The sequence below is a fragment of the Cervus canadensis genome, chromosome X (genome assembly GCF_019320065.1).
Source record: "Cervus canadensis isolate Bull #8, Minnesota chromosome X, ASM1932006v1, whole genome shotgun sequence".
Classification (NCBI taxonomy): Eukaryota; Metazoa; Chordata; class Mammalia; order Artiodactyla; family Cervidae; genus Cervus; species Cervus canadensis.
The window spans coordinates 18,556,054-18,578,933 of record NC_057419.1 but is presented as its reverse complement, the minus strand read 5'-3'; the positions used below and the strand labels follow the sequence as shown (position 1 = coordinate 18,578,933).

Genomic DNA, 22,880 nt, shown 5'->3' with positions numbered 1-22,880 from the left:
TTTATTTATTTATTTATTTATTTATTTTTATTAGTTGGAGGCTAATTACTTCACAACATTGCAGTGGGTTTTGTCATACATTGACATGAATCAGCCATGGAGTTACATGTATTCCCCATCCCGATCCCCCCTCCCACCTCCCTCTCCACCCGATTCCTCTGGGTCTTCCCAGTGCACCAGGCCCGAGCACTTGTCTCATGCATCCCACCTGGGCTGGTGATCTGTTTCACTATAGATAATATACATGTTTCGATGCTGTTCTCTCGAAACATCCCACCCTCGCCTTCTCCCACAGAGTCCAAAAGTCTGTTCTGTACATCTGTGTCTCTTTTTCTGTTTTGCATATAGGGTTATCATTACCATCTTTCTAAATTCCATATATATGTGTTAGTATGCTGTAATGTTCTTTATCTTTCTGGTTTACTTCACTCTGTATAATGGGCTCCAGTTTCATCCATTTCATTAGAACTGATTCAAATGAATTCTTTTTAATGGCTGAGTAATATTCCATGGTGTATATGTACCACAGCTTCCTTATCCATTCGTCTGCTTGATCAGCTGACTCTTTAGCTCAGTCCCTCTCTTAATATAGCTCGACATATGTTTATGTTTTCCTTTGAGGAAGGAGATGCCATTGGATTTATATAACAAGAAATGTACTGATGAATAGAATGCTTAGAAGTTAGCAGTTGTGCTTTAATAACCATGTGGGATAACCAGCCAGGATTTTATATTGACATCCTAAACATGAATCTGGAAAATTTACTCTGAAAATGTAATCAAATCAGAACAGAGTTTTTCCTTAGAATTTAGTCCTTGATTCTGAATTCTCATGTTTATCTTCTTTTGTAACAGCTGTGAGGACAGATGCCCCTTTCACCCCAGAACCTGTGCAAATGGAAAACCGGCATGTCCAAAGCATTGCCGCTTTCCAAAGGAGAAAAGGGCCACCCATGGGCTCCACGATCGAGAAAATCCTTGAGTTAGCCCTGATCCCCAGTTCCCCATCCATGTCATTTAAACAGCATGCTGCTTTGCCAAGTTGCTGTCACTATTCCAGGTGTTAGGGAAAAAAAAATCCGTTTTACATAGTACCATGGTGAATCCCGACCAACCTTCCATTAAACAACAGCTGAGGATTCCCTGGCTCCCTGCCAGATGTCTCCTAACAGAAGATGCTCTGCACACCGGGGAATGGAGAGGAAGAAATCTCCCTCACCCTCTCCCCTTTTTTTGGTGAGTGAAAAAGGTTTGATCATCATGGAGTGACAGGTACCATGTGATTAATTACTCAGAGCAGATGAGGCAATTTGCATAGTCTTTGAGTCCTTTGCTAATTGCAACTCTCTTGTGAACTATTTTGATTCTTTCTTATGCAGATCTTGATGTGTATGATCAGCACTGATTATCTGATTACTGTCCAGCTTGTAGTTTTGAGTTTACCAAACTACTGTCTGTTGTTTTATATTTAAGTGTATTTAAAGAAAATAAACACATTTATTCAAGCCAGAGAATTTTGTGTGTTAATTAATATGCTGTAAATTTACTGCTGTAAATTTTATGCTAAAGAAAAAATCTTTTAAAGAGAGAAAGGAATTCAGAAGTGGGAGACGTGGGAGAGACATGAACACACTGAAACTAGATTCCAGTTTTCGGAAACCAAAGGAATAGCTCTCAGAAGGTTTAAGATTCTAAACGAGGTTGGTTGAATAAATGTGACTCAAAAATCAGCTGAACTTCAGCCTTTCCTTTGAGATTCAGATTACCTTGACTTGACCTCCAGTTGAACTTGACTTGAAGGAGGAGAGCCCACTGATGTCCCTGACATCTTTGGGGGTGTATGTTTCTTCCAGCCACCTCCAGCTCCACGTTTCCGCATTTACTCAATTCTCAGTCTTATTCATATTTCAATTCTCATAGCCATATGATTCTTCTCTCTGTTCCACAGCTACCCAGGAAGGAAGCACAAGCCTTTTTCCTATGCTTTTTTTTGCCCAAATATACTCCGACAAATAACTTGTTGATGGCACAGACTTTACTGAAAAATTTGGTATAACAGAGGGAATTTAGCAGCTTTAGCAGAACTAAGCTTTTTAGCCAAATAACTTAAAAACTGAGGTTCTCCCAAGGTTCTTGCATAGGTAGGTAGGTAGATGCATGCACACACACACACACACACACACACACACAATCTATTACAACATTTATTGCACACTTTCATAAATAGTTGTGTTCACGTTATCTCCCCACTACCCGGTGACCTCCTTACAATTGGAAATTGTGTCCTGATCAAATTGTGTAAGCCAAGTTTCTCAGGGTGGAGCAGTACAATAATAGGGAAATAGAGCACAATAAACAAGTATAGCAAAAAATCCTTTTATTTCTCCTGGAGCCGAATGATAGAATTGTTGGATCCTGGTTCAAATGCCCGCCCTTCCTCTCTCAGAGCTCCTAAGCAGTTCCTGGATTCTCCCATCCATGGCCTCATCATTTACTGGTGTTGGTCCAATCACACCTCTCCTGTCACTGTTCCTCTTGTCCACATTTTATGACCTTTATGTCAATGGGCCTTCTTTCTTCTAGGCATACGATTTGATTCTCAGGCTTCTGACAGGATTCACAGGTAACTTGGTTTCTTAACTATATTAGGATTCAATTTTTTGCTTTGGCCCTTCATCCAGGTTCTACAACGCTCTCTGCAGTAGTATTCCCTTAAATTCCCTTGAGAGCTGGGGCAGCAGATGGTCCAGGGACACTGCACGATTAAAGGAGTCACTTTGCTCATCTTCACTGGAGAAAAAGAGAGGGAGAAGCTCAGGGAAGAAAAGATCTCAACTGAAGGACAGGCTCTGCCAATTAATTGCATTATGAGGCCAAGCAACCTCATGGCACCTCAGTTTCCTCTCGGGCTCAACAGGCAGATAATCTCATCTACCTGTATCTAAGAGTTGTTAATTCACTTCATAAATGAAAACAATTTGAAAAATACAATGACCTTGACCCGTTAAAGGGATTATTTCCCAAAAGAGAAGCATGACTGTGAGCAAAATTCTTGGCTTATACTGGATTCCTGGATCTACCCCAAATCAACTCAAACCACATTTTGGTTAGTGGCTCTGGCTTCCTAATTGCCATTTAGATGGAGATATTATAGGGAATTCTGGACCAAACTATGGGAGATCTGGCTTTCTACTTCCCAAACCCATCCCCCCTGCTTTCTCCCAAACTCTCCACAATAACCACCAAGAGACTTTCACTTGGATCTCTGAGACTGGGTCTGGGCTGGGGTGGAGCTGGTCCTTAGGGCGGAGGTGGGGGAACTGGCCTTTTGCCTTATTAGAGTGCACTGGTCATTGTACAAGAATATTTGTCATACTAATAGCTTTGGAATGTGAGCTGCAATTTTTCAACTTGTAAAATTGTGTTGCAAAATAAAAATATGTGAGAAAGCCCAGAGAGCTTAAAGCAAACATAGTAAATGCCAGCGATGCACGATGCCCCTGATCATCTGAGCCACAGGGCCAGAAAATACATTAATAGGACAGCACAGATCATAAATCTGTGACTACAGCAGTGTTGTGGGAGGCCCTCTGGAGATGGAAACAGATTAGACAGCATAATGTTCAGAGCTGGATGAGACTAAAATACTGCCTGAGATACTTGATAAAGGAGATGACACAAATAATCCATTTTAAAGGCATTTAAGGAAAGGGTTGGATGAAAATTGTGAGCTTAATGGATTTGGTCATTTGCTCAACAAGAGGTGGACTTTGTTTAATTTACTCCTAATGTTTCATGTTACTTTACATTACTTTACCAACAAAGGTCCATCTAGTCAAGGCTACGGTTTTTCCAGTAGTCATGTATGGACATGAGAGTTGGACTATAAAGAAAACTGAGCGCCAAAGAATTGATGCTTTTGAACTGTGGTGTTGGAGAAGACTCTTGAGAGTCCCTTGGACTGCAAGGAGATGCAACCAGTCCATCCTAAAGGAAATCAGTCTTGAATATTCATTGGAAGGACTGATGCTGAAGCTGAACTTTGAAGATGAACCAATACTTTGGCCACATGATGTGAAGAACCGACTCATTGGAAAAGACCTTGATGCTGGGAAAGATTGAAGGCAGGAGGAAAATGGGATGACAGAGGATGCGATGGTTGGATGGCATCACCAATGCGATGGACAGAAGTTTGAGTAAACTCCGGGAGTTGGTGATGGACAGGGAAGTCTGGCGTGTTGCAGTCCATGGGGTCGCAAAGAGTCAGACACAACTGAGCGACTGAACTGAACTGAATGTTTCATGTGGGAACAATGTCTTGCATATAGTAGGTCCCTAATAATTATTTAGTTACTAGTGAAGTGTATGGATTCTGTGACCAGTGAATGGAAACTCATCTACCACAAATTCTAATTCTCCAGGGCTCTCTCCAGGGGGTTTTCATGATTCAGTATCTTACCTGAGCTTCTTCATAGCATAGCCATCAACTTTCAAGACAGCTTCCAACAGGACATGCCCCAATGTGTACGCACTTATTGAGCTTCTGCTATATCTCATTTACTGATGTCTCATTGGCCAAGCATAGAGTTGATGTGGGAGGAGATTAGACAAGGGTGCAAATATAGGAAAATGGTTCACTGAAGGCTACCATGTAACAGTCTCCCACAGGGTTGGTTCTTGTCTCTAGCCACACAGAGAGACCTGTTAGTCTCCACTGTTCTACAAGAGTTGAACTCTCCTCAGTGTCTTCTGGTTTCCCCATACAGAGCCCAGGACCTGTGTTGTCTCTGTTCTAATCACTGTTCTGCATTTTGATTCTGTTTCTGATACACGGAAATCTTGAGGATCTTCTTTTACCCATAGCTATAATGTGAATTCTCTCATTTATGTCTCTTAGTTTTCTTTCTGAAGCACAGTGAGAAGAGAGGAGTCTCAAAATATTAATTGAAAATGTTATCTTGGCTGTCAATCTGGCTCGGCATCAAGTCCTTTTCCCTTAGTAAGATCCTCTATCAGTCTGTTCCAGCCTTCCCTGGAAATACCTTTCTCCTATATGAACCCTTCTCCTTCTCTTGCCCTGTGGAGTTATACAACAGCATTCACTGGCCAGCCAGTGCCTGTCTCTGTACCTTGGTCACGTTCTACTTGGAATAATCTTGCTCCCAGCAGTTGCATGAGCACTTTTTACTTCCACTGGCAGCCAGAAATACTCTGAACTCCCAGTATTGTTCTTGTATTTCTTTTGTGGTATTTATCACCTCCCACCTTTTATCATAGATATTTACATATTCCTTAATTCTGTTTTGGTTTCTTAGGGATAAAGCGCATGTCAATTTGTCCTTGCCTTGTGCCTTGTACATAGATAGTGGATTCTTAATACAGATGCGTTGCCTTCCCATTCCAAAATTGTCCAAGAGCTCATTTACATATGAATTTGCAAAGGGTTGAATTTCAAGGGAAGATGATATCTACTTTTATTTTATACCTTCTACATTTATAGGTCATTTTATACTACCACTGGTACTGATTGTTCTCACATTCTATTATGTGCAATCAGAAGCCACTGCATGAAAGTATTTCAGTCTAATTTATTGGTTTATACGAAAATTCTCTAAAGGCATACCCTGATGCCATACGTTTAGGCAGAACACTATAATTAGAATTATTCCCAGATTTACAGCTTCTTCATCCTGCTGCTACAACTTTTCTTGACTTTTAGAAAATAGCCTTTAAAAAAAAAGAAAAGAAAATAGCCTTTAATGGTGACCTTTGCTTAAGGTTTAACTGACTAAAAACGGAGTCTTAACCCATGTGAGATGGTGAAGCGTGTACAGAATCATGATTTATTTGCCTTTTAATGTTAAGTGCCTAGATCAGAGATGAACATGATGTTCAATGTTTTCAGACTTTGTTGGAACTGTAAACTTTATTGGCACAGCCTGCAGGTTTCTCAACCCCCTCCTCCACAGAGACTTGGCAACAGCATGGCCGTATTAATATCTATTTATAAAAGTCAGCCTATTCTACAGTATTTAAAATACAAAGACCCTTTCAAGAAAAGTGGATTGCTTTTTTACCATTGATGAAAAGTATATAAAAGCTGAAAAAGATGAAAAGTTTTAAAAACACACTCTGTTTAATATTCCTTGTATTCCCCACAAAACCTTTGACAGAGTAGGCACTCGGTAAATGTTTGATGATAAAGATAGAAAATATTTATTCTCCTTTGGAAATAACTCAAGTTTTTTGAAGGAGTATTGATTGGCATCAGGATCTTAGAAGATTCACAGTAGAATTGCCATCACTTTGCCGACAAAGGTCCGTCTAGTTAAAGCTATGGTTTTTCCAGCAGTCACGTATGGATGTGAGAGTTGGACCATAAAGAAGGCTGAGTGCCAAAGAATTGATGCTTTTGAATTGTGGTGCTGGAGAAGACTCTTGAGAGTCCCTTGAACTGCAAGGAGATCAAACTAGTCAATCCTAAAGGAAATCAATCCTAAAGGAAATCAACCCTAAATATTCACTGGAAGGACTGATGCTGAAGCTCCAATCCTTTGACCACCTGATGCGAAGAGCCGACTCATTGGAAAAGATTCTGATGCTGGGAAAGACTGAAGGCAAAAGGAGAAGAGTGAGGCAGAGGATGAGATGGTTAGATAGCATTACCGACTCAATGGGCATGAATTTGAGCAAACTCCAGGAGATAGAGGACAGGGAAGCCTAGTGTGCTTCAGTCCATGGGGTCGCAAAGAGTCAGACACGACTTAGCAATTGAACAACGACATTGTAATAAGAACTATGGCAGTGGCAAGCCAGGAGATCAACAAATGAGGATTAACCTTCACTTATACATTCCAGGATTTCTACCCAATAGTTATTGTCTTGAGTGGCTAAGTCATGTCCGACTCTTTTGCGACCCCATGGACTGTAGCCCGCCAGGCTCCTGTGTTCATGGGATTTCCCAGGCAAGAATCCTGGAGTGGGTTGCCATTTCCTTCTCTAGGGGATCTCCCCAACCCAGGGATAGAACACATGTCTCCTGCAGTGGCAGACCGATTCTTTACCACTGAGCAACCAGGGAAGCCTATTGTCTCACTACCTATTGCAAACATGAAAAAGAAGACCAAAACAATGCTGTAACCCCCTGGTACTGTTGGTCTTATCTGGGAAACCAACTGCAAATTATTAAGCTTGCAGAAGTATCCTTGAGTCTTCCATAACTTTTATTCTCTGATGCTTCAATATAAACACAGAGCAGAATATCTATTCTCACTTGAGCCTTATTCATTAAAGTTAAATCATTAATACATTTCAAAGTCTACACCCAAAGTGCTCTATGAATTATATCAGTTCCCTGTACTTTTTTAAGGTACACCCCTTGGAATTTTTTCAATACATTCAGTCAGTCAGTTCAGTTGCTCAGTCGTGTCTGACTCTTTACAACCCCATGGACTGCAGCACACCAGGCCTCCCTGTCCATCATCAACTCCTGGAGTTTACTCAAACTCATGTCCATCTAGTCGGTGATGCCATCCAACCATCTCATCCTCTGTCTTCCTCTTCTCCCTCATGCCTTCAATCTTTCCCAGCATCAGGGTCTTTTCAAATGAGTCAGTTCTTCAATAGATTCAATCGCGCATATATATGTGTCAGAAACTGTGCAGGCATTGAATAAATAAATTCATTAATGCAAGTAAAACTTACTTGATTTCTAGTACCAGGAGCAGATCTTGCCTCTGCTTACTAACAAGCAAATATAAATGCCAATTTTCAGAAAGAAATCCATGCGAGATCCCAAGGAGACACAAGTCTCCAAGGATCAGGCTGAGGAAGAAGGCCAGGTGGAGGGGTGGGGCAGGAGGACAGGCAAACAATTTGAATATCACCTGATAAATGCTATACCAGCATATAGCCAAAGTACTGTCAAAATACAAAAGAGGGAGGATTTAATTCCCTCTAGAGATTTGGGAAAGGAGGTGAAATCTTCAGGGATGAATAGCCTTTCTACAGGCTTAAAATGAGTGCTGGTAAGGACGGTGGTGATGGTGCTCAGGAAGGCATTTCCTCGGGTGTGAACACCATGTACCAACGGTGAGGAGTGGATGGATGATCATCAGACTACTCCCACTGATTCATTAGCCTCTTGGCCAAGCACCACCATGGCCTGCTGAACCAGTCTGAGTGGGAGTTGCTATTTCAGGTCTCAGATTGTTTTTTCCTTCAGAGTGGAGGGTTGCCACATAAAATACAAGATGCCCAGTTAACTTTTGAATTTCAGATAAACGATAAATAACTTTTTAGTAAAGTCCCTTATATTTAGGACATACATAAACATTATTTATCTGAAATTCAAATTATTAAAAACTTTGACTTTTTGTGTATTTTACTCACTGCATCAGGCAATCCTACCAAAGTGGTAAAAACCTGGCGGAGCTTCTGTAGCAGAGATGATAAACAAAAAACAAAACGCAACCATGACCCCAGTTTTCTGCAGCCATCCCAGCCAGCCCAAAGTCTCTCCAACTGGAAGCCAGAGCGAACAGGCGTCCAGAAAAGAGACACCGTATCTAGGCAACCACGGCGCGAACTCAGCTGACCATCCGCTAGATTCGGGTTAGACTTGCGGTGCATCCTGGGAGTGAGTTTTCTAAGTTCGGATTCGCCTCCAAAGGCCACAGGACTACAACTCCCAGGAGCGCCAATGGGTCGCTGCGAGGCACGCTAGGGAGTGTTGGTTTTACCCGGTTGAAGAGTCCTGGTGGGTTGCTTGTGTAGCAAGAGACCAAGGCCGATTTTTAGAGAATCGTAACATTAAGAATTAACATAAAAGGTTAAACCGAGCACTACTGCTTTCAATACAGAGAAAACAAGTCTTCCGGAACATCGTGGTGACACGTGTAGGCGCGTGCTGACGTTACATCGCACGCTGATGGGTGGGGAGTCGCTCCTGCGCGTGACTCCACTTCCTCTTTTTGATTGGCTGTCCTGTAGGTGCGGCGCTCGCGCGCGGACGCCCTTGATTGGTGCCTCGGAGCTGCTGGGTGGGACTCCGGCTGCAGCCGCGGGAGGTCCGGACACTGGCGGCCATGGGACTTGCCGGTAAGTACGCGTCTGACTTCCCGTCGCCGGTCCTCTCTTCATCTTCCAAATTGGGACTGGGCTCTCCTGAGGGGAGCATAGCCGGTGATGGAGGGGGAGAAGCCGACCCAGCTTGAGCCTCGGAATTCGGGGTCGAGGGGCTCTGGAGTCGAGTGGGGCTGAGGGTGCGCTGAGGCGGCCGCACACTGTAGCCGGTTCCCTGTCGGCTGAGGCGGGCGGGACGAACGGCTCCGGGACCCTCGGCCTCGGTTTCCTGCTCACTTTCTGGCCGTCTTCCTCCCTTGGGTCCTGGCGAGACCCCGCGCGGGGTCGCTGACTGAGGTGGAGTCATCTCTTCCTTGGCCCTGGCGCTCCCCAGCGACCTCAGAAAGTGAAGCCGGGACGGCGCCCGGGGGTTGGGTTGGAAACACGGTCCTTTTGACCCCAATCCTCCCCGCCCCCAGGGCCCCTCTAAGACTTCTCAGAAGTCTGCTGATAATGACTGTCCAGGGACTCATTGACTGTGGCTGTGGATTTTACGGCCATCTCGCATTTGCCACTTAAGTGGCTGAGTGGGGACCTTGGACAGATCGCTCAACTTGTCATTTGGAAAATAAGAGAGTTGTTTCACTAGATCTCCAAGCTTCTCTTCAGCTTTAAAATCTTAAGATTTTGTGCTTGTACCGTTTGTTGTGCTTTTACACCATGAAGGTGTTAGGTGTGATACCCTGATAGACAGGTTGCTTACAGAACATTGCAGGTTAATGACAGAACTTTAAATCATTTCATTTGGTTCTTTACTCACTGTTTTCGTTATCATTCATCTTTTAAAATAGAATGGAACTGGAAATTCAGGTTTAAGTGAGAAACCACAGTAAGAAAACGTTACTGAAGCTACTTAACAGTACAAACTTATCTCTTGATTTGGTAATATTGAATCTTAATTAGTAAATTCAGCTCAACAAACACTTATTGAGTATTTCTGAGACTGTGTTTAAAATAAAGATGACTTTGTTGGAGAGAATAGACTTTGCACAAGCTGTTGCTTTGCATTTTCCGAGTTTGTGGTGAATCAGAAACTCAGACATTTAGAATGGCTTCCCATTGTATAGTTGAGTTTCTGGAGGCATGGAATTCTCATTTGTAAAAGCTGAGGATGAGTTTCACTTGCTTTCTCTTTAGCGTTAAAAGTCTAAGAATCTGTAGTCATATTGAATATTTAGTGGCCATTTTGCACTGATGATCTCGGGACCCCTTAGCTGAACATTTCCTACTTCAGATGTAGAAAATGGCCCCAGATCTAGCCCATCTCTAGGTTTTATCTTTAGATTCCGAACTGAAGAAAGGGTCATTCGTGGAGGGAAGATGTACATAACCGAAAGTTTTAAGAAATGAGAGGAATGGTTTGATTATCACTGTTTTTGAATAAGGAAGGGCAAAGTGAGGTCTGGCACGTGCTGCCAATTGATACTTTAAAAAGTTACTATCAAAAGACAGTTCTTACTCTGGGTATATTTTAGTGTAAATCACAGAGTTAATACTAGCGAACTTGATGGGATTCATTGAGTCAGTGGCTTAAGCTCTGAAGTGAGGTTAGCAAGCCTTTTCTGTAAAGAGTTGCATGTCTAATTGTCAGGATAAACTGCTTGGTTAGTATGGCAAAGTATTATTACTCTTTGGTAACAAAAATTCTTTAAAATTATGTGTAGTGGTATTCTTAGATCAAAATTAAGATATGAGGACCATTGCAGAGTCTAGTTTTGTTGTATGGCCCACAGTAAATGGTAAGCAAGTAAATGCTGTCAAATGCATGAATTCATTGTATGTTTTATTTCTAGGGAAAGAGCTAACAGATTGACATTGACATTAAAACAATATGTATGTCTGGATTTGGAGTGCAGAATGCATTTTGTCTCTGAGCTGAGATCCTGTCTACTCTCTCTTTCAGGTACTGGAGGACACCTGTCTTAACTGGGTTGCTCTAAGGACTAATGCCTAAACCATCTCAGCATGGCCTATAGAGGAAGAGGTGGGCGTGGCCAGCCTTCCTCAGCATCACTCTCCCGTGTCATCCCTGGAAGTCTTCACACATTTAGGACCTGTGCCCATAATATATGCATGGTGTCGGACTTTTTCTACCCAAACATGGGAGGCGTGGAAAGTCACATTTACCAGCTCTCTCAGTGCCTGATTGAAAGAGGGCACAAGGTCATAATTGTCACCCACGCTTACGGAAATCGCAAAGGCGTCCGTTACCTCACTAATGGCCTCAAAGTCTATTACTTGCCTCTGAAAGTCATGTACAACCAATCTACAGCCACGACCCTCTTTCACAGTCTGCCATTGCTCAGGTACATATTTGTTCGGGAGAGAGTCACGATAATCCATTCACATAGTTCCTTTTCTGCCATGGCCCATGATGCCCTCTTCCACGCCAAGACAATGGGCCTCCAGACAGTCTTCACGGACCATTCCCTTTTCGGATTTGCTGATGTCAGCTCGGTGCTTACAAACAAGCTTCTAACTGTGTCTCTTTGTGACACAAACCACATAATTTGTGTCTCTTACACTAGTAAGGAAAACACTGTGCTAAGAGCAGCACTGAATCCTGAAATAGTGTCCGTCATTCCTAATGCTGTAGATCCTACTGACTTCACTCCAGACCCATTTAGAAGGCATGATAGTATAATAACTATTGTTGTTGTCAGCAGACTTGTTTACAGAAAAGGTAATGAAATGATAGCTACAATTGTACTGCACAGCCTTTTTTTCCTTGCAGAAAGCTGTTGAATATCTGTGTTAAAATGATTGTTGGGCTTCTCATTTTGTTTTACGGTTTTATAACTACTTCTGTGTTAAATATAGTAAAGAAGGGTCTAATATGTTTTATACATCCTAAAGGAGAAATTTCTAGAACAGTGGTAAATACTATTTCTACCCTCACCCCCCCCCCCTCTGATGTTTTAATAGTTGCTTAAAGGAAAAACAACCTGATGCTGTTTAATAGTTAAGGTCTGTTGGAAATTTCCCTACATATACAGTGAGAAGTACAGCCCACCACATAACCCTTTTTTTTTTCATTGCAGATATTTTGAAAGCTAAGAAAATCACAAGGGTGAAAACTAATATCAGCTGTAACTGTGTGATTCAGGGGTGACCCTAATGAATGTTTTGATTTATAGCTTTCCTGTCATTTTTAATTCATTTACTCAGAGTCAGTGAGCTTGTTCTGCACATTGCCGTTCTGTAGCTTGCTTATTTCCTTTCAGTGTAGATAAGACAATAATGTATTGGCAGGTAAGTGATGAAGAAAGCAGGGTTAGATGGCCCAAAATCCTATCCTGGTTCTGTCCTGCTGTGTCATCGATGACAAGCTACTTAACATCTCTGAGTCTCACTTTTTTCATTCTGTGTGATCTGAGCAACAGTGGTAATCTTATGAGGTTCAGTGATGGGTCCTATAAAGTACTCGGGAAGGGTCTGCTGTGCTCAGAGAGGATGGTTTCAGTGCCTCTGCAGCATTTCACGGATACCACAGCCTCGCTGACTGAAAGTCTGAAGCAGTCCAGTTATTCAAAACATAAATGGTCTTCTGGATGGTATCGGAAAACCAATTGTCAGCCATCAAAATTGTCACTAAAAGTAGGGAATTGTGAAAAAGATAATATGTAACCACCCTTTTAAATATTTGAATTTACTCAAAATACTGTTACCGTGCACTGAATTGCCAATAAGAAGATGTAGGCCTGTAGGCTTAAGAGTATTGGTTCATTGGTTTGAGCGGAATCATCTTTCTTGCACAGCCATCTTCAAGAAGCATAATTTACCATTTCCAGTCTGGGTCTCTTATGTGTGATGAGACCCTAAAGGCGTGCGAAGTGATGTACCTCTGGATTTTTCATTTGTTTTTGATCTTACACAGTGGTTCAGGATACCCCCTGATCTGACAAGGACTTTTTCTATGTCTTGATTGAGTGTTTCAGGCTGTTCAGCTTAGCTTCACAGAAACTCATTTTGTCCGTTTATGTGCTATTTAATTAGGTAAGCCAAATACAGTAACAAGTGCAGTTGGTATCAAATAGATTTGTGGAGAAATGCAGCTGATTCCTGGTAAGCATTCAGCTCAGCAGTGGGGTCCGAAGTGTCCCAGTGCACTGGGGAGTGCAGATGTGGGCCTTGGTCAGAATGGTTTAGGAATGGAGAGTCTTAGTCTGCGGTGACCCGATAAACCGAGGCTGGTGAGAAAACCACTGAACTGCGTTTTGAGGGGTGCAGGCAGTGGCATGCTTTCATTCTTTACTTGAAGAAGATGTGAATGGAGCAGCATTCTGTGTTCTGAATCCCTCTTGGGATATTGGTGATGTGTTTATGCCTTTTTTTTTTTTAAGCAAATGATATACCCTGGTGACATAACCAGCTAAGAAAGCGTATGATGCATACATGGTCAAGGATCAGAGCAGAGTTAACTTACCTGTTCAAAGATTGAACCTGGAACCTTTACCTCACTAATCATGGTATTTTAACCAGCTGAGCTAACCAACAGCAGGTATAGCCTTTCCTGTTCTCAGTTCAATCATTAAAAAAAATGTATCGAACCCTCTCCATTTGCCAGTAACACTCTAAGACAGAACAGCCATATCTGTAGCCCCAAAGTGATTAGTTATATTAATGACCTGTTAATTATTAATAGATAAATTTCTTTAGGTGGTGTTCATTTGGACCAGATATCAAAGGCCACTGGAACGTATTAAGTAAGAGGACAAATCAAAGTTCCTACTTCCCAGGATTCCTGGCCGGCCTCTTTCCTCTTCTTTTGAGCCTGTTTTGCTCTTCAGCAGGGTTTCGCAGTGCTTCTGTGCGTGTGCAGGCATGCCCTGCTTCTTGCTCTAGTGGTAATGATGACTTCCATCTATATTCTGCAGTTGATAAAGCCTGTGCATGGTACAGTACCTCACTTGACCGTCCCAACTGTAGTGTAGATGTTCTCTGCATGTAACAAAGAAACTGAGTCTCAGAGAGGGTAAGTAACTCACCCAGGTTACACAGTAAGTAAGAGAGATAACCAGCCTGAGTTGAGCTCTTCTCAAGTTAAGGTCTTCTGTTCCCTCCATCCTCAGCCCAGCCATTAGCCTAGGTATAGATTCAGAAAGTTCCTTAAAATACTGTTAGACTGTGCTTTAGAAGAACTTTGAATCAGAAATTTTCTTGTCCATTTTGTGTGAATATGGCAATTGAAAGTCTTTTTGTGTGTTTCGTTGCGTTAGGCTCTTGGTAGAGGTATAGAGCATTTTTTATTTGTGGGGAGCACTCAGTAAATGTTAGCTGTTGTTAGGGACTCCGATTATTACTCTATATGTTGTTCTAACCTTTATATTGGAAGAAAGAGGGGAAGGAATTATAGGAGGCTGATTGATAGACGTCAGTAAAACATCTGGTTTATCTAGAAATCCAGTTGATGGGCTTGATAATACACTTGAAACAGAGATAGCTAAGATTTTAATGAGAAGGTTTCGTAATTCATAAATGCCACATGTGAGTTTGCTAATGGAGTCATATTTTAAAAATACTAGCAGAGTTTAATCCTACTTTGAATTATTTAATTAAAATGAGCCTTTATTATTTCTCCTACCATCTTTTTAATTATTAATCTGCCTATATTTGGGAAGATTGACTGAAGTGCAGTTCTTGTGTATGTGTCTATGTGCTTTAATTGGCTTATTTTACATTTACTTTTGAATGTGTATGGTTTGTCATTGTTAATGAACTAAATTCTCAAACATCAGTACTGTCTCTTTGTATAGCCACTTTTCAGACTAGTAGAGCAAAATTTACTTTGCTGCTTTTTATTACCTGAGGTTGTATATATATATTATGAGAAAGTATTTCATTGAAAGAAAGGACCAAGATACACCCTTTTGTTCTATAGACTGTAATGATCTGGCACATGAGGTCCTGCCACCTTCATCCACTGTCATTTGGGGCAAGTGGGCTATCACAGGTTTAGATGGACTATTCTTATAAATTTTGCTAATACCATAGCGTTCGCTGCAAAATCCTGTGTACAAACTGCATTCTCAACAAAATGGAGGCAGCAGTTATGTTTTGCTGCTTAGCCCTTTCCTATAGTAGGAGGTAGAATCACAGTTCAGTAGAATTTGTGGTTGAGAGAGACCTTGGACTTTAGGTACAGTGGTCTGTTCATTTTCTATATCAGGAAACTTTCCCATTGTCAAAGACCTTGCTCGTACAAAAGCCGGAATAAGACCCAGATCTCCAGTCAGCTCTCCTGTTCTGTAGAAAAATTTAACTGAAATGTTAGCTACCTCTAATGCCTTTTTTAGTCACAGGCGTTGTGTAATCACAGGTGAATAACTTGAATGCTATTGAAACAATAGTCCACGAACTGAGTGGGTAAACGGTAACAATGGGTGTCAGTATATATCTTGCAGAATTCTTGGGGGACCCCTGATAGTTTGTGAGCGATTCCACCATTCTAGGAAAGGGTTAAGGGAATTTGTTTCTCTGCTTATGTAAGCTAATACTTTTCAAAGTGAGTGGATTCTCAGTTCTGATAAAAATTTTAAGTTTAATTATTAACATCTCCAACATTCAACTTTATGTTTTCAGGGACCGATTTACTTAGTGGTATAATACCTGAACTCTGTCAGAAATATCCTGATTTAAAATTCATAATTGGAGGAGAGGGACCAAAGAGAATCATTTTGGAAGAAGTACGGGAAAGATACCAGCTCCATGACAGGTATTGATGGATTCAATATTGTCTTGGGTGAGAAAATATCTTAAATAAATTTGGTTTTGGTTTCGTGCCTGCATTAAGTGGGCTGCTTCTGCTACATGTACTTGATAAAACAAAGTAATGCAAAGCCTGTTTTAAAAAATTATATAAATGGAAACCCTAGATAGGGTATTCATAAATTTTTTGTTAGCCCAGTATTATTTGACTTTAGGGGACGCTGGTTGGGGCACCCAAGAATGTGCAAAAAACAGCTACTTTGATTGGAAATGTTTGCAGATTCTCAAGCCATACTGAGTTGTGATTTAAATAACATGGCCCAAATCATGTAAACTGCTTTGCACATACAGATTCAAACATTTCTCTTCCTTGTTAACTTAGATAACATGTGAGCTATGTGCATGTGGAGCCTCAATTTAAGAGACATTTTCCTATGTAGAAATGATAATTTAACATTTACTCATCAAAGTGTATTAATATTTTCATGGAATGCAAACTAATTTTGGAGAGGATGAAATTTGATCTATGACAGAAGTTAGAAATATGTATAGCTGTATGAGTTTTAACCAAACAGTTTTATATGACTTTTAGATCAGAGTTGGGTGACACCAGTCTTTTGAGATGGAAAACGTTAGAAGCTTATGAATGGTATTTCTTTTATACCATGATTGTTACTCCCTTCTTTCTTCTCTTGTTTCAAAAATCAGAGTGCGTCTCTTGGGAGCCTTAGAACACAAGGATGTTAGAAATGTCTTAGTTCAAGGACATATTTTTCTTAATACTTCTCTTACGGAAGCATTCTGCATGGCGATTGTGGAAGCAGCCAGTTGTGGTTTACAGGTAAAAAGCTCGGAGGGCTTATTACATTGTTGGGGTTTCTGCATGTGTATTTTGAAAAATAATCAGATGCAGTCTGTTACATTTTTTTAAGTTGGTTTTGCTTGTTTACCTGAGATGAATTCTGGTGGATCACATTTTTTTGTTTTGTTTTGTTTCTCTTTTTAAGGTTGTAAGTACCAGGGTTGGTGGAATTCCTGAAGTACTTCCAGAAAATCTTATCATTTTATGTGAGCCTTCTGTAAAATCTTTGTGTGAGGGATTGGAAAAAGCTATTTTCCAACTGAAGTCAGGAGCATTGCCACCTCCAGAAAATATCCATAACATTGTAAAGACTTTCTACACCTGGAGGAACGTTGCAGAGAGAACTGAAAAAGTACGTCACGTGCTAGAGAAGGGTATTTGAAGATTGTGTCTGGAATTCTTACCTGATGTTTCACATACACATTTACTCCTTTTATATAGGTTTACCATTTCTGCTCTATTGCTTAAATTTATGAAGTCTCTTACCAAATGAGACTTCTTTTTGTATATACTAGGCTAAGTTTCTAGTCAGATCATTGCCTTTGACATCTGAAAAATAGTAATGCAGTATCTAGACCTTTCATTAAACTGGCCATATAAGAGTTACAGAATTTTTAGAAGTTACAACAATTAGAGGCAAAACTAATATTAAAATCTACTTTTAGACATTTTCTTGAGGCTGTTTATAATTCTAAAGCATATAGGTCTACTGGAAAATACCTGGTTTTGCTTAGCCCAGTTGTGGCAACTTCGTAACTTACAAATATTTAATTCAGGCTACTTCCTAAAACTTGTGTGGCTCTTGCTAGCTGCTGTGATTTTTTTTTTCTTTTTTTTTTTTTACTGAAAGGAGATTTTTGCATCTTTGGGCTGATGGGGAACATAGTAAGTTAGAATTCCAAATGCACATGACAAATGTAAGTAGGATCACAAATAGAAAGCAGCAGTAGAGAATTTCCAAAAGGACAGGTGCAGGAAATAGGTTAATGTCCTTAGGTGGGAGAGTACAGTTGTGGGAAATGTGTCTTTATTTTGAGGTCAGTACTTCAGTTATTCTACTCAATTTCATCCTTGTTTAACTGCCTCTCATTACTTCGTCTGCCTCCTGCCTCTTATTACAACATAACAAGCTGAATGGAAATGCTGTGCTTCTTAGTATTTGGAAACTTAGCATGCAGAAAGACAGTTGGTTGGGAGCCTGGAGAAGATAGTGCTGGGTACTCTTACTGGATTCAATGGAACAACTAGTTTCTAGCCCAAAGTTGAGAGCTAGATAGAGCTGAGTAAGCAGGCTTTCTTATGGGTTTTTATGTGTGTGTGTATATATATATATATATATATATAATTGCTTTACAATGTTGTGTTAGTTTTTGCTATACAATAAAGTGATTCAGCTATATGCATACATATATCCGCTCCCTCCCACCCAGCCCCTCTAGGTCATTACAGAGTCTTAACTGGCTTAAATTGTAAATTCCCATACATAAGGTGAGCCCGTATTTGAATGGAAGGGCAACAAAACTCTCCAAAATTTGTCATACGAATTTTCCATTGAAACATGAGATAATTTGTATTAACAAACAGTTTTGACTGAAATAACCCTGAGATATTTTCTAGACGTTAACTCCACCAGTGACTCCATCAGTTTGAAATAACTACATTTCCTTGTTTTCCTGTGGAAGTTGGGGCACAGCACTGAGTACTTGCCGGGAGTGCGTGGCAGAATTGTCTCAGGAGTGTTTTCAGGCTCAGTTCACTCTGTTTTCCTGTGCCCTTGCCACTGCTGGATTCTCACAAGACCCTTTGCTGGGGGTTAGGGGCGGAATTCGGGAGTGGCGGGCAGGGATATTTGGTTAGGCAGATTTTCTTAGTGAGGCCCATCCTGACTGAGAACCATCTCTAATTGTACCTTACCTTTTTGATCAACTTGTAAACCTCAGAAGTTTGCCCTATTATACATAACAAGTTCAGGGGCAAAGAACTATGGTGACAGTTTTTCAGCCTATGTTAAAGGAGTGAATTAGGGTTTTATTTAAACCACAAATTTTCCTTCAGTTACGCTTTAAAGTAATAGTAGAACATCTGTATTGTTTTCAGTTTTACACTTTGACGGTTTATAGTATACATGCAAAGAAGAAAGTGAATCCTTATCGCTAATGGATTGTCAAGCCTGTCATTCTCTCCATAGTAGCAAAGTATTATTTTGTCACTTGAGATCATAAGTTAACTGACCTAGAAATAAAGGTGGACATACGGGTGAGTTTCTAGTTGCTCTTTTAATTCTACCTGTTTCACACAGGATGTTTGATCCCTTTCAACTCCTTAGTTTCACTGCTATTTAGAAAAATTAATCAAGAAATTAAATTGGCGTTTGTGCTGGAAACATACTTTTTCAGTTATAATTCACCACTCAGTGTAATGCTTGACATTTGTTGTTCAGTCGCTAAGTCGTGTCTGCCACTTCGTGACCCTGTGGATTGCAGCATGCCAGGCTTCCCTGTCCTTCACTGTCTCCTGAGGTTGGCTTAAGTTCCTGTCCATTGAGTCAGTGATGCTATCTAACCATCTCCATTTCCTGGAGGAGGAAATGGCAAACCACTCCAGTGTTCTTACCACGAGAACCCTGTGAACAGTATGAAAATGCTGGACATCATTCTAACTAAAATGTATTCCAAATGTCCTCAGGGTAGAGGAACTAGACAAAAACAGCCCGTACCTTTCAGAGACCATTGATCTTTAGAACTTGCTCTGCACCTCAGAACTTTCCTGAGGTCAAAACGAGATAGTTTACAGATCTGATAACACGAGAATGAGCACGAGTAATGCCTAAGTGCAGTTAAAAAACACGAAGGCCGGCCCATTTTATGTGTTTGAAGTAACTTCAGAGAGCTTTTTTGTGTTTTTTTTTTTAATATTTCAGAGTTTAGTGCTTAGCAGTTCTTTAAGAAAGCAAGCCATCTACTTACCAATTCTCAGCAGTGAACTTTATTTGCCAGTGTTTGGCCTGTCCCCTCTACCCAAATTTCCCCCAGCCCTTTCCCCTCCTTTCATATGGCACCCATGAAATGTCTCTGTTTCCTCCTTGCCTGTGCACAGCCCCTAAGCCTCTCGTGGCTGTGAAGAGAAGAGCCTCTTTGAACCCATAAACTGTAACTCCTTGGTGGCAGTTGAATCAAGGAGTCCTAAAGGGCCAGTCCTGCTTTTGGACGTCACTGCTGAAATAAATACAGTCTCGACAGAGGTGGCCCCAAAAGCCATTCCAGCTTCTCAGGACTTTGGAATTCTCCTAGTTGGTTAAATATTGATAGGGATCCCCTAGGGCACAGGAGCCATGGTAAATTCATATGGGTAAATATACCCCAGTGATTTGTCCAGAGGAGACACTCCATAAGTGAATCAAATGGCAGTACTTAGTGTAAGCAGTTTCATTCATCACATCTTTACTGTAACAACAGTGAAATGTAAGTGCCTCCTGTTTGCATCTCTAAAGCACTCCTGACCTGTGCAGGTCGTTGTTTTGTTGCAGCCTGCGATGTTGTGCTCATTTTTGGTTCTCTCCCACCAGGTGTACGACCGAGTGGCAGGAGAAGCTGTGTTACCCATGGACAAACGGCTGGACAGACTCATCTCTCACTGTGGCCCTGTGACAGGCTGCATTTTTGCTCTGTTGGCTGTATTCAACTTTCTCTTCCTCATTTTCCTGAGATGGGTGACTCCAGATTCTTTCATTGATGTTGCAATAGATGCCACAGGGCCAAAGGGTGCCTGGACTCATCGATATCCTTATCGATATAGTAAAAAGGGGGCTGAGAATACTGAACTGTCTAAAACAAGATAGAAGAAAGCCTGAATTGTGAGATTTTCAATACTTGTAATAGTTCTATTGAGACTATTGAAAATAACCTTGATTTTTTTCTTTTTCATTTTAAACTTAATTTAGTAAGTTATGCTACCTCTATATCATTCAATGTTTTATTTTGAGGAAAGATAAACACTTATGCAATTCCTGAGTGTTGAAACTCCTTGCACTTATTTAAAATTTAGGAGAGAGCATTGAAGCCACTCAGGTATGCAATTTTTCAGACTACTGAAATCCCTCTAGCAGAGATGTTTTAATGTTATATTTTGGGAGCTTTGGGTGCCGAAGGGCCAAACGTTTCCTGGGCATTTTTTGGCCAGTTTTAAATGTTCTACCATTAGACGTTCACCAGATGTTTACAGGTTTTCTTTAGGGAAGTACAACAACTCTATGAACTATTTTTTAAGTCATGTTCATACTACGTTTATTAGACGTTGAAGTCATGTTCGTAACTTATTGGGTACACTCAGTAAGTGTTCCATATAATCAGGTTTCTTGAGTAAAATGGGCTGTCAGCAACCAGCCTGTTTGAAGCACCTGTCACATGTTGAACTAGATGCTTCCTGCGTTAGGAACCAGGGGATGCATTCATTCCTTGTTGATCACTCAAATAAATGGCTCACTTCGTCATAGTCATATTTGACATGAAGTGGTAAGATATCCACCACGCCAAAAATGCTGATGGTTTTTAATGCCAGGAAAAAATTGCCTGCATACTCCGAGTTCTTCTCTGATCCTGTTGGATGCATTCTCCTAGGTCAAGCCTTCGTCTTCAGTTGTATGTATGAAAACGCTTCTTCCTTTTAAATACTAGGGACCGATCCCACTGTTGATGATAGTGCAGAGAAACCCTCCACATCTCTCAGTGCATAATTTAGTCCTCTGTCAATGCCTTCGTGTTTTCCGAGCAGAATGTACGAGGTGTGCCATCTCAAAATCAGCTGCTACCCTGGATCTTTGATAGAAGTCACCTCCCTTCACTTGTGGCCTAGCTGATGCCTGATAAGTATTGTCAGTGTGCAGAAGTCTTGACCCAGAATATTTTGTTTATAGCCAGTTGAGTCTGAAAATTTTAGGAACAGTCTCTTTGTGGATGGATGTTTTTAACTATAATTGTTGTTGCCCAGAGCCATGGGTTTTTAAACCCCAAATTATCCACATGGTGTGTCTTATTCATTCTTTGAACTCCTTATTAGAATAAATTTTTGTGATAAAGGACTGTGAAATCACAAGAGTGAGGCACTGTGGACGCGCTAGTTAGACGCTGGCAGTATTGTGATTCTTTACAGGATTTTTTTTAATGACAACATTCACAGAACTTTTAAAAAAGTATCTTAACATGTCTGTTAATTGGTTGCCACTGATACATAAGAAATATATTTGTGTTTTAAAACACAAAATGCAAGAGTACAGTTTTTAATATCTAGAAGTTAGGGGTTCTTTTGTTAATGAAAAACAGACTGACCCAAACCATTCGAACTCACTGGGATTTTTAGGCATAGAAACTGAATTATATAAATATGAAATAAACAGTGCCAGTATTCATGATAAAGCGGGGAACTATATAACATTTGTTTTTATCCGTTTATTAATTTTTAAAGGCATACTCCTGTTTTTTCTTGTGTTTTATTCTTTTCTTAGCTTTTTTTTTTTTCTTCAAAATTATCATTTAACGATTAAGCTGCCATTTATTTCACATGGAAATAGGATTTAATGTTCTTGCATGAAAAATATGTAAGTTGCATATTTTCCTTATTTTTTTCTTTAATAAGTGGAAGTAAACTTGCTTGTTCTAGTACATCTGAATTTTCAGGCTTCCTGAATACCTTAATTGTAACTGTCAGTGTTGCACTGGTCAATATGTGGAAACATATTGTTCTACCCTGCTACTTACATTTATTTGAAAGTGAACTTGCAGTGATAAGGAATATATGAAAAATATATTGTGTTTCTTTTGATGTTGCAAAAAGTAGCACATGTAAAGCTGATTTATAAAAACACGCTACCTGTCCAAAAATAAAGACCAAAATGACATTTTGACATTTTTCTGAATTTGCCTTGTTTGAGAAATAGAATATTATTAACTAATTGAGCAATACTCCCCCCACCTACCTACCTCACATGCTTTTTTTTATTTTAGTGCAATCTGATGTTTTGCTTGGTCTGTTAGTGAAACAGGAAATATGGAAATATCTTTTAGTTGATTAATTACTCTGTCATCTTTTCTTTCTAGAATATTCTTTGTTTTAATCATGGAATAGCAAGTTCAATTGTGCCTTTGTTTCCTGATCCAAACAAGCCTGTATTTTTCACTTCACTAGAATTACT

At 40.4% G+C, this 22,880-nt stretch overlaps 2 protein-coding genes across 2 annotated transcripts in view; both read left to right on the top strand.

Moving 5' to 3' along the window:
• The window catches only part of VEGFD (vascular endothelial growth factor D), a 43,007-nt gene extending 40,380 nt beyond the window's left edge, over nucleotides 1–2,627 (top strand). The window contains exon 6 of the mRNA XM_043458395.1: nucleotides 2,584–2,627. Within this exon, the coding sequence (XP_043314330.1) occupies nucleotides 2,584–2,627 (44 nt within the window). The remainder of the gene's footprint in view (nucleotides 1–2,583) is intronic.
• A 6,360-nt stretch (nucleotides 2,628–8,987) lies between these two features.
• Nucleotides 8,988–22,586, top strand: PIGA (phosphatidylinositol glycan anchor biosynthesis class A). Its single transcript, XM_043459337.1, has 6 exons — nucleotides 8,988–9,099; nucleotides 11,027–11,806; nucleotides 15,706–15,838; nucleotides 16,540–16,672; nucleotides 16,839–17,045; nucleotides 20,259–22,586. The coding sequence occupies exons 2-6, from the start codon at nucleotides 11,089–11,091 to the stop codon at nucleotides 20,529–20,531; spliced, it is 1,464 nt and encodes a 487-aa protein (XP_043315272.1). The 5' UTR covers nucleotides 8,988–9,099; nucleotides 11,027–11,088; the 3' UTR covers nucleotides 20,532–22,586.
• The last annotated feature ends 294 nt before the right edge of the window (nucleotides 22,587–22,880 follow it).

Excerpts from the sequence above, each read along its gene's own strand:
- PIGA (XM_043459337.1), top strand. The coding sequence starts at position 11,089 with ATGGCCTATAGAGGAAGAGGTGGGCGTGGCCAGCCTTCCTCAGCATCA. Across the intron at positions 11,807-15,705 it reads CAGACTTGTTTACAGAAAAG|GGACCGATTTACTTAGTGGT; the intron begins GTAATGAAATGA and ends TTATGTTTTCAG. Across the intron at positions 15,839-16,539 it reads AGATACCAGCTCCATGACAG|AGTGCGTCTCTTGGGAGCCT; the intron begins GTATTGATGGAT and ends TTCAAAAATCAG.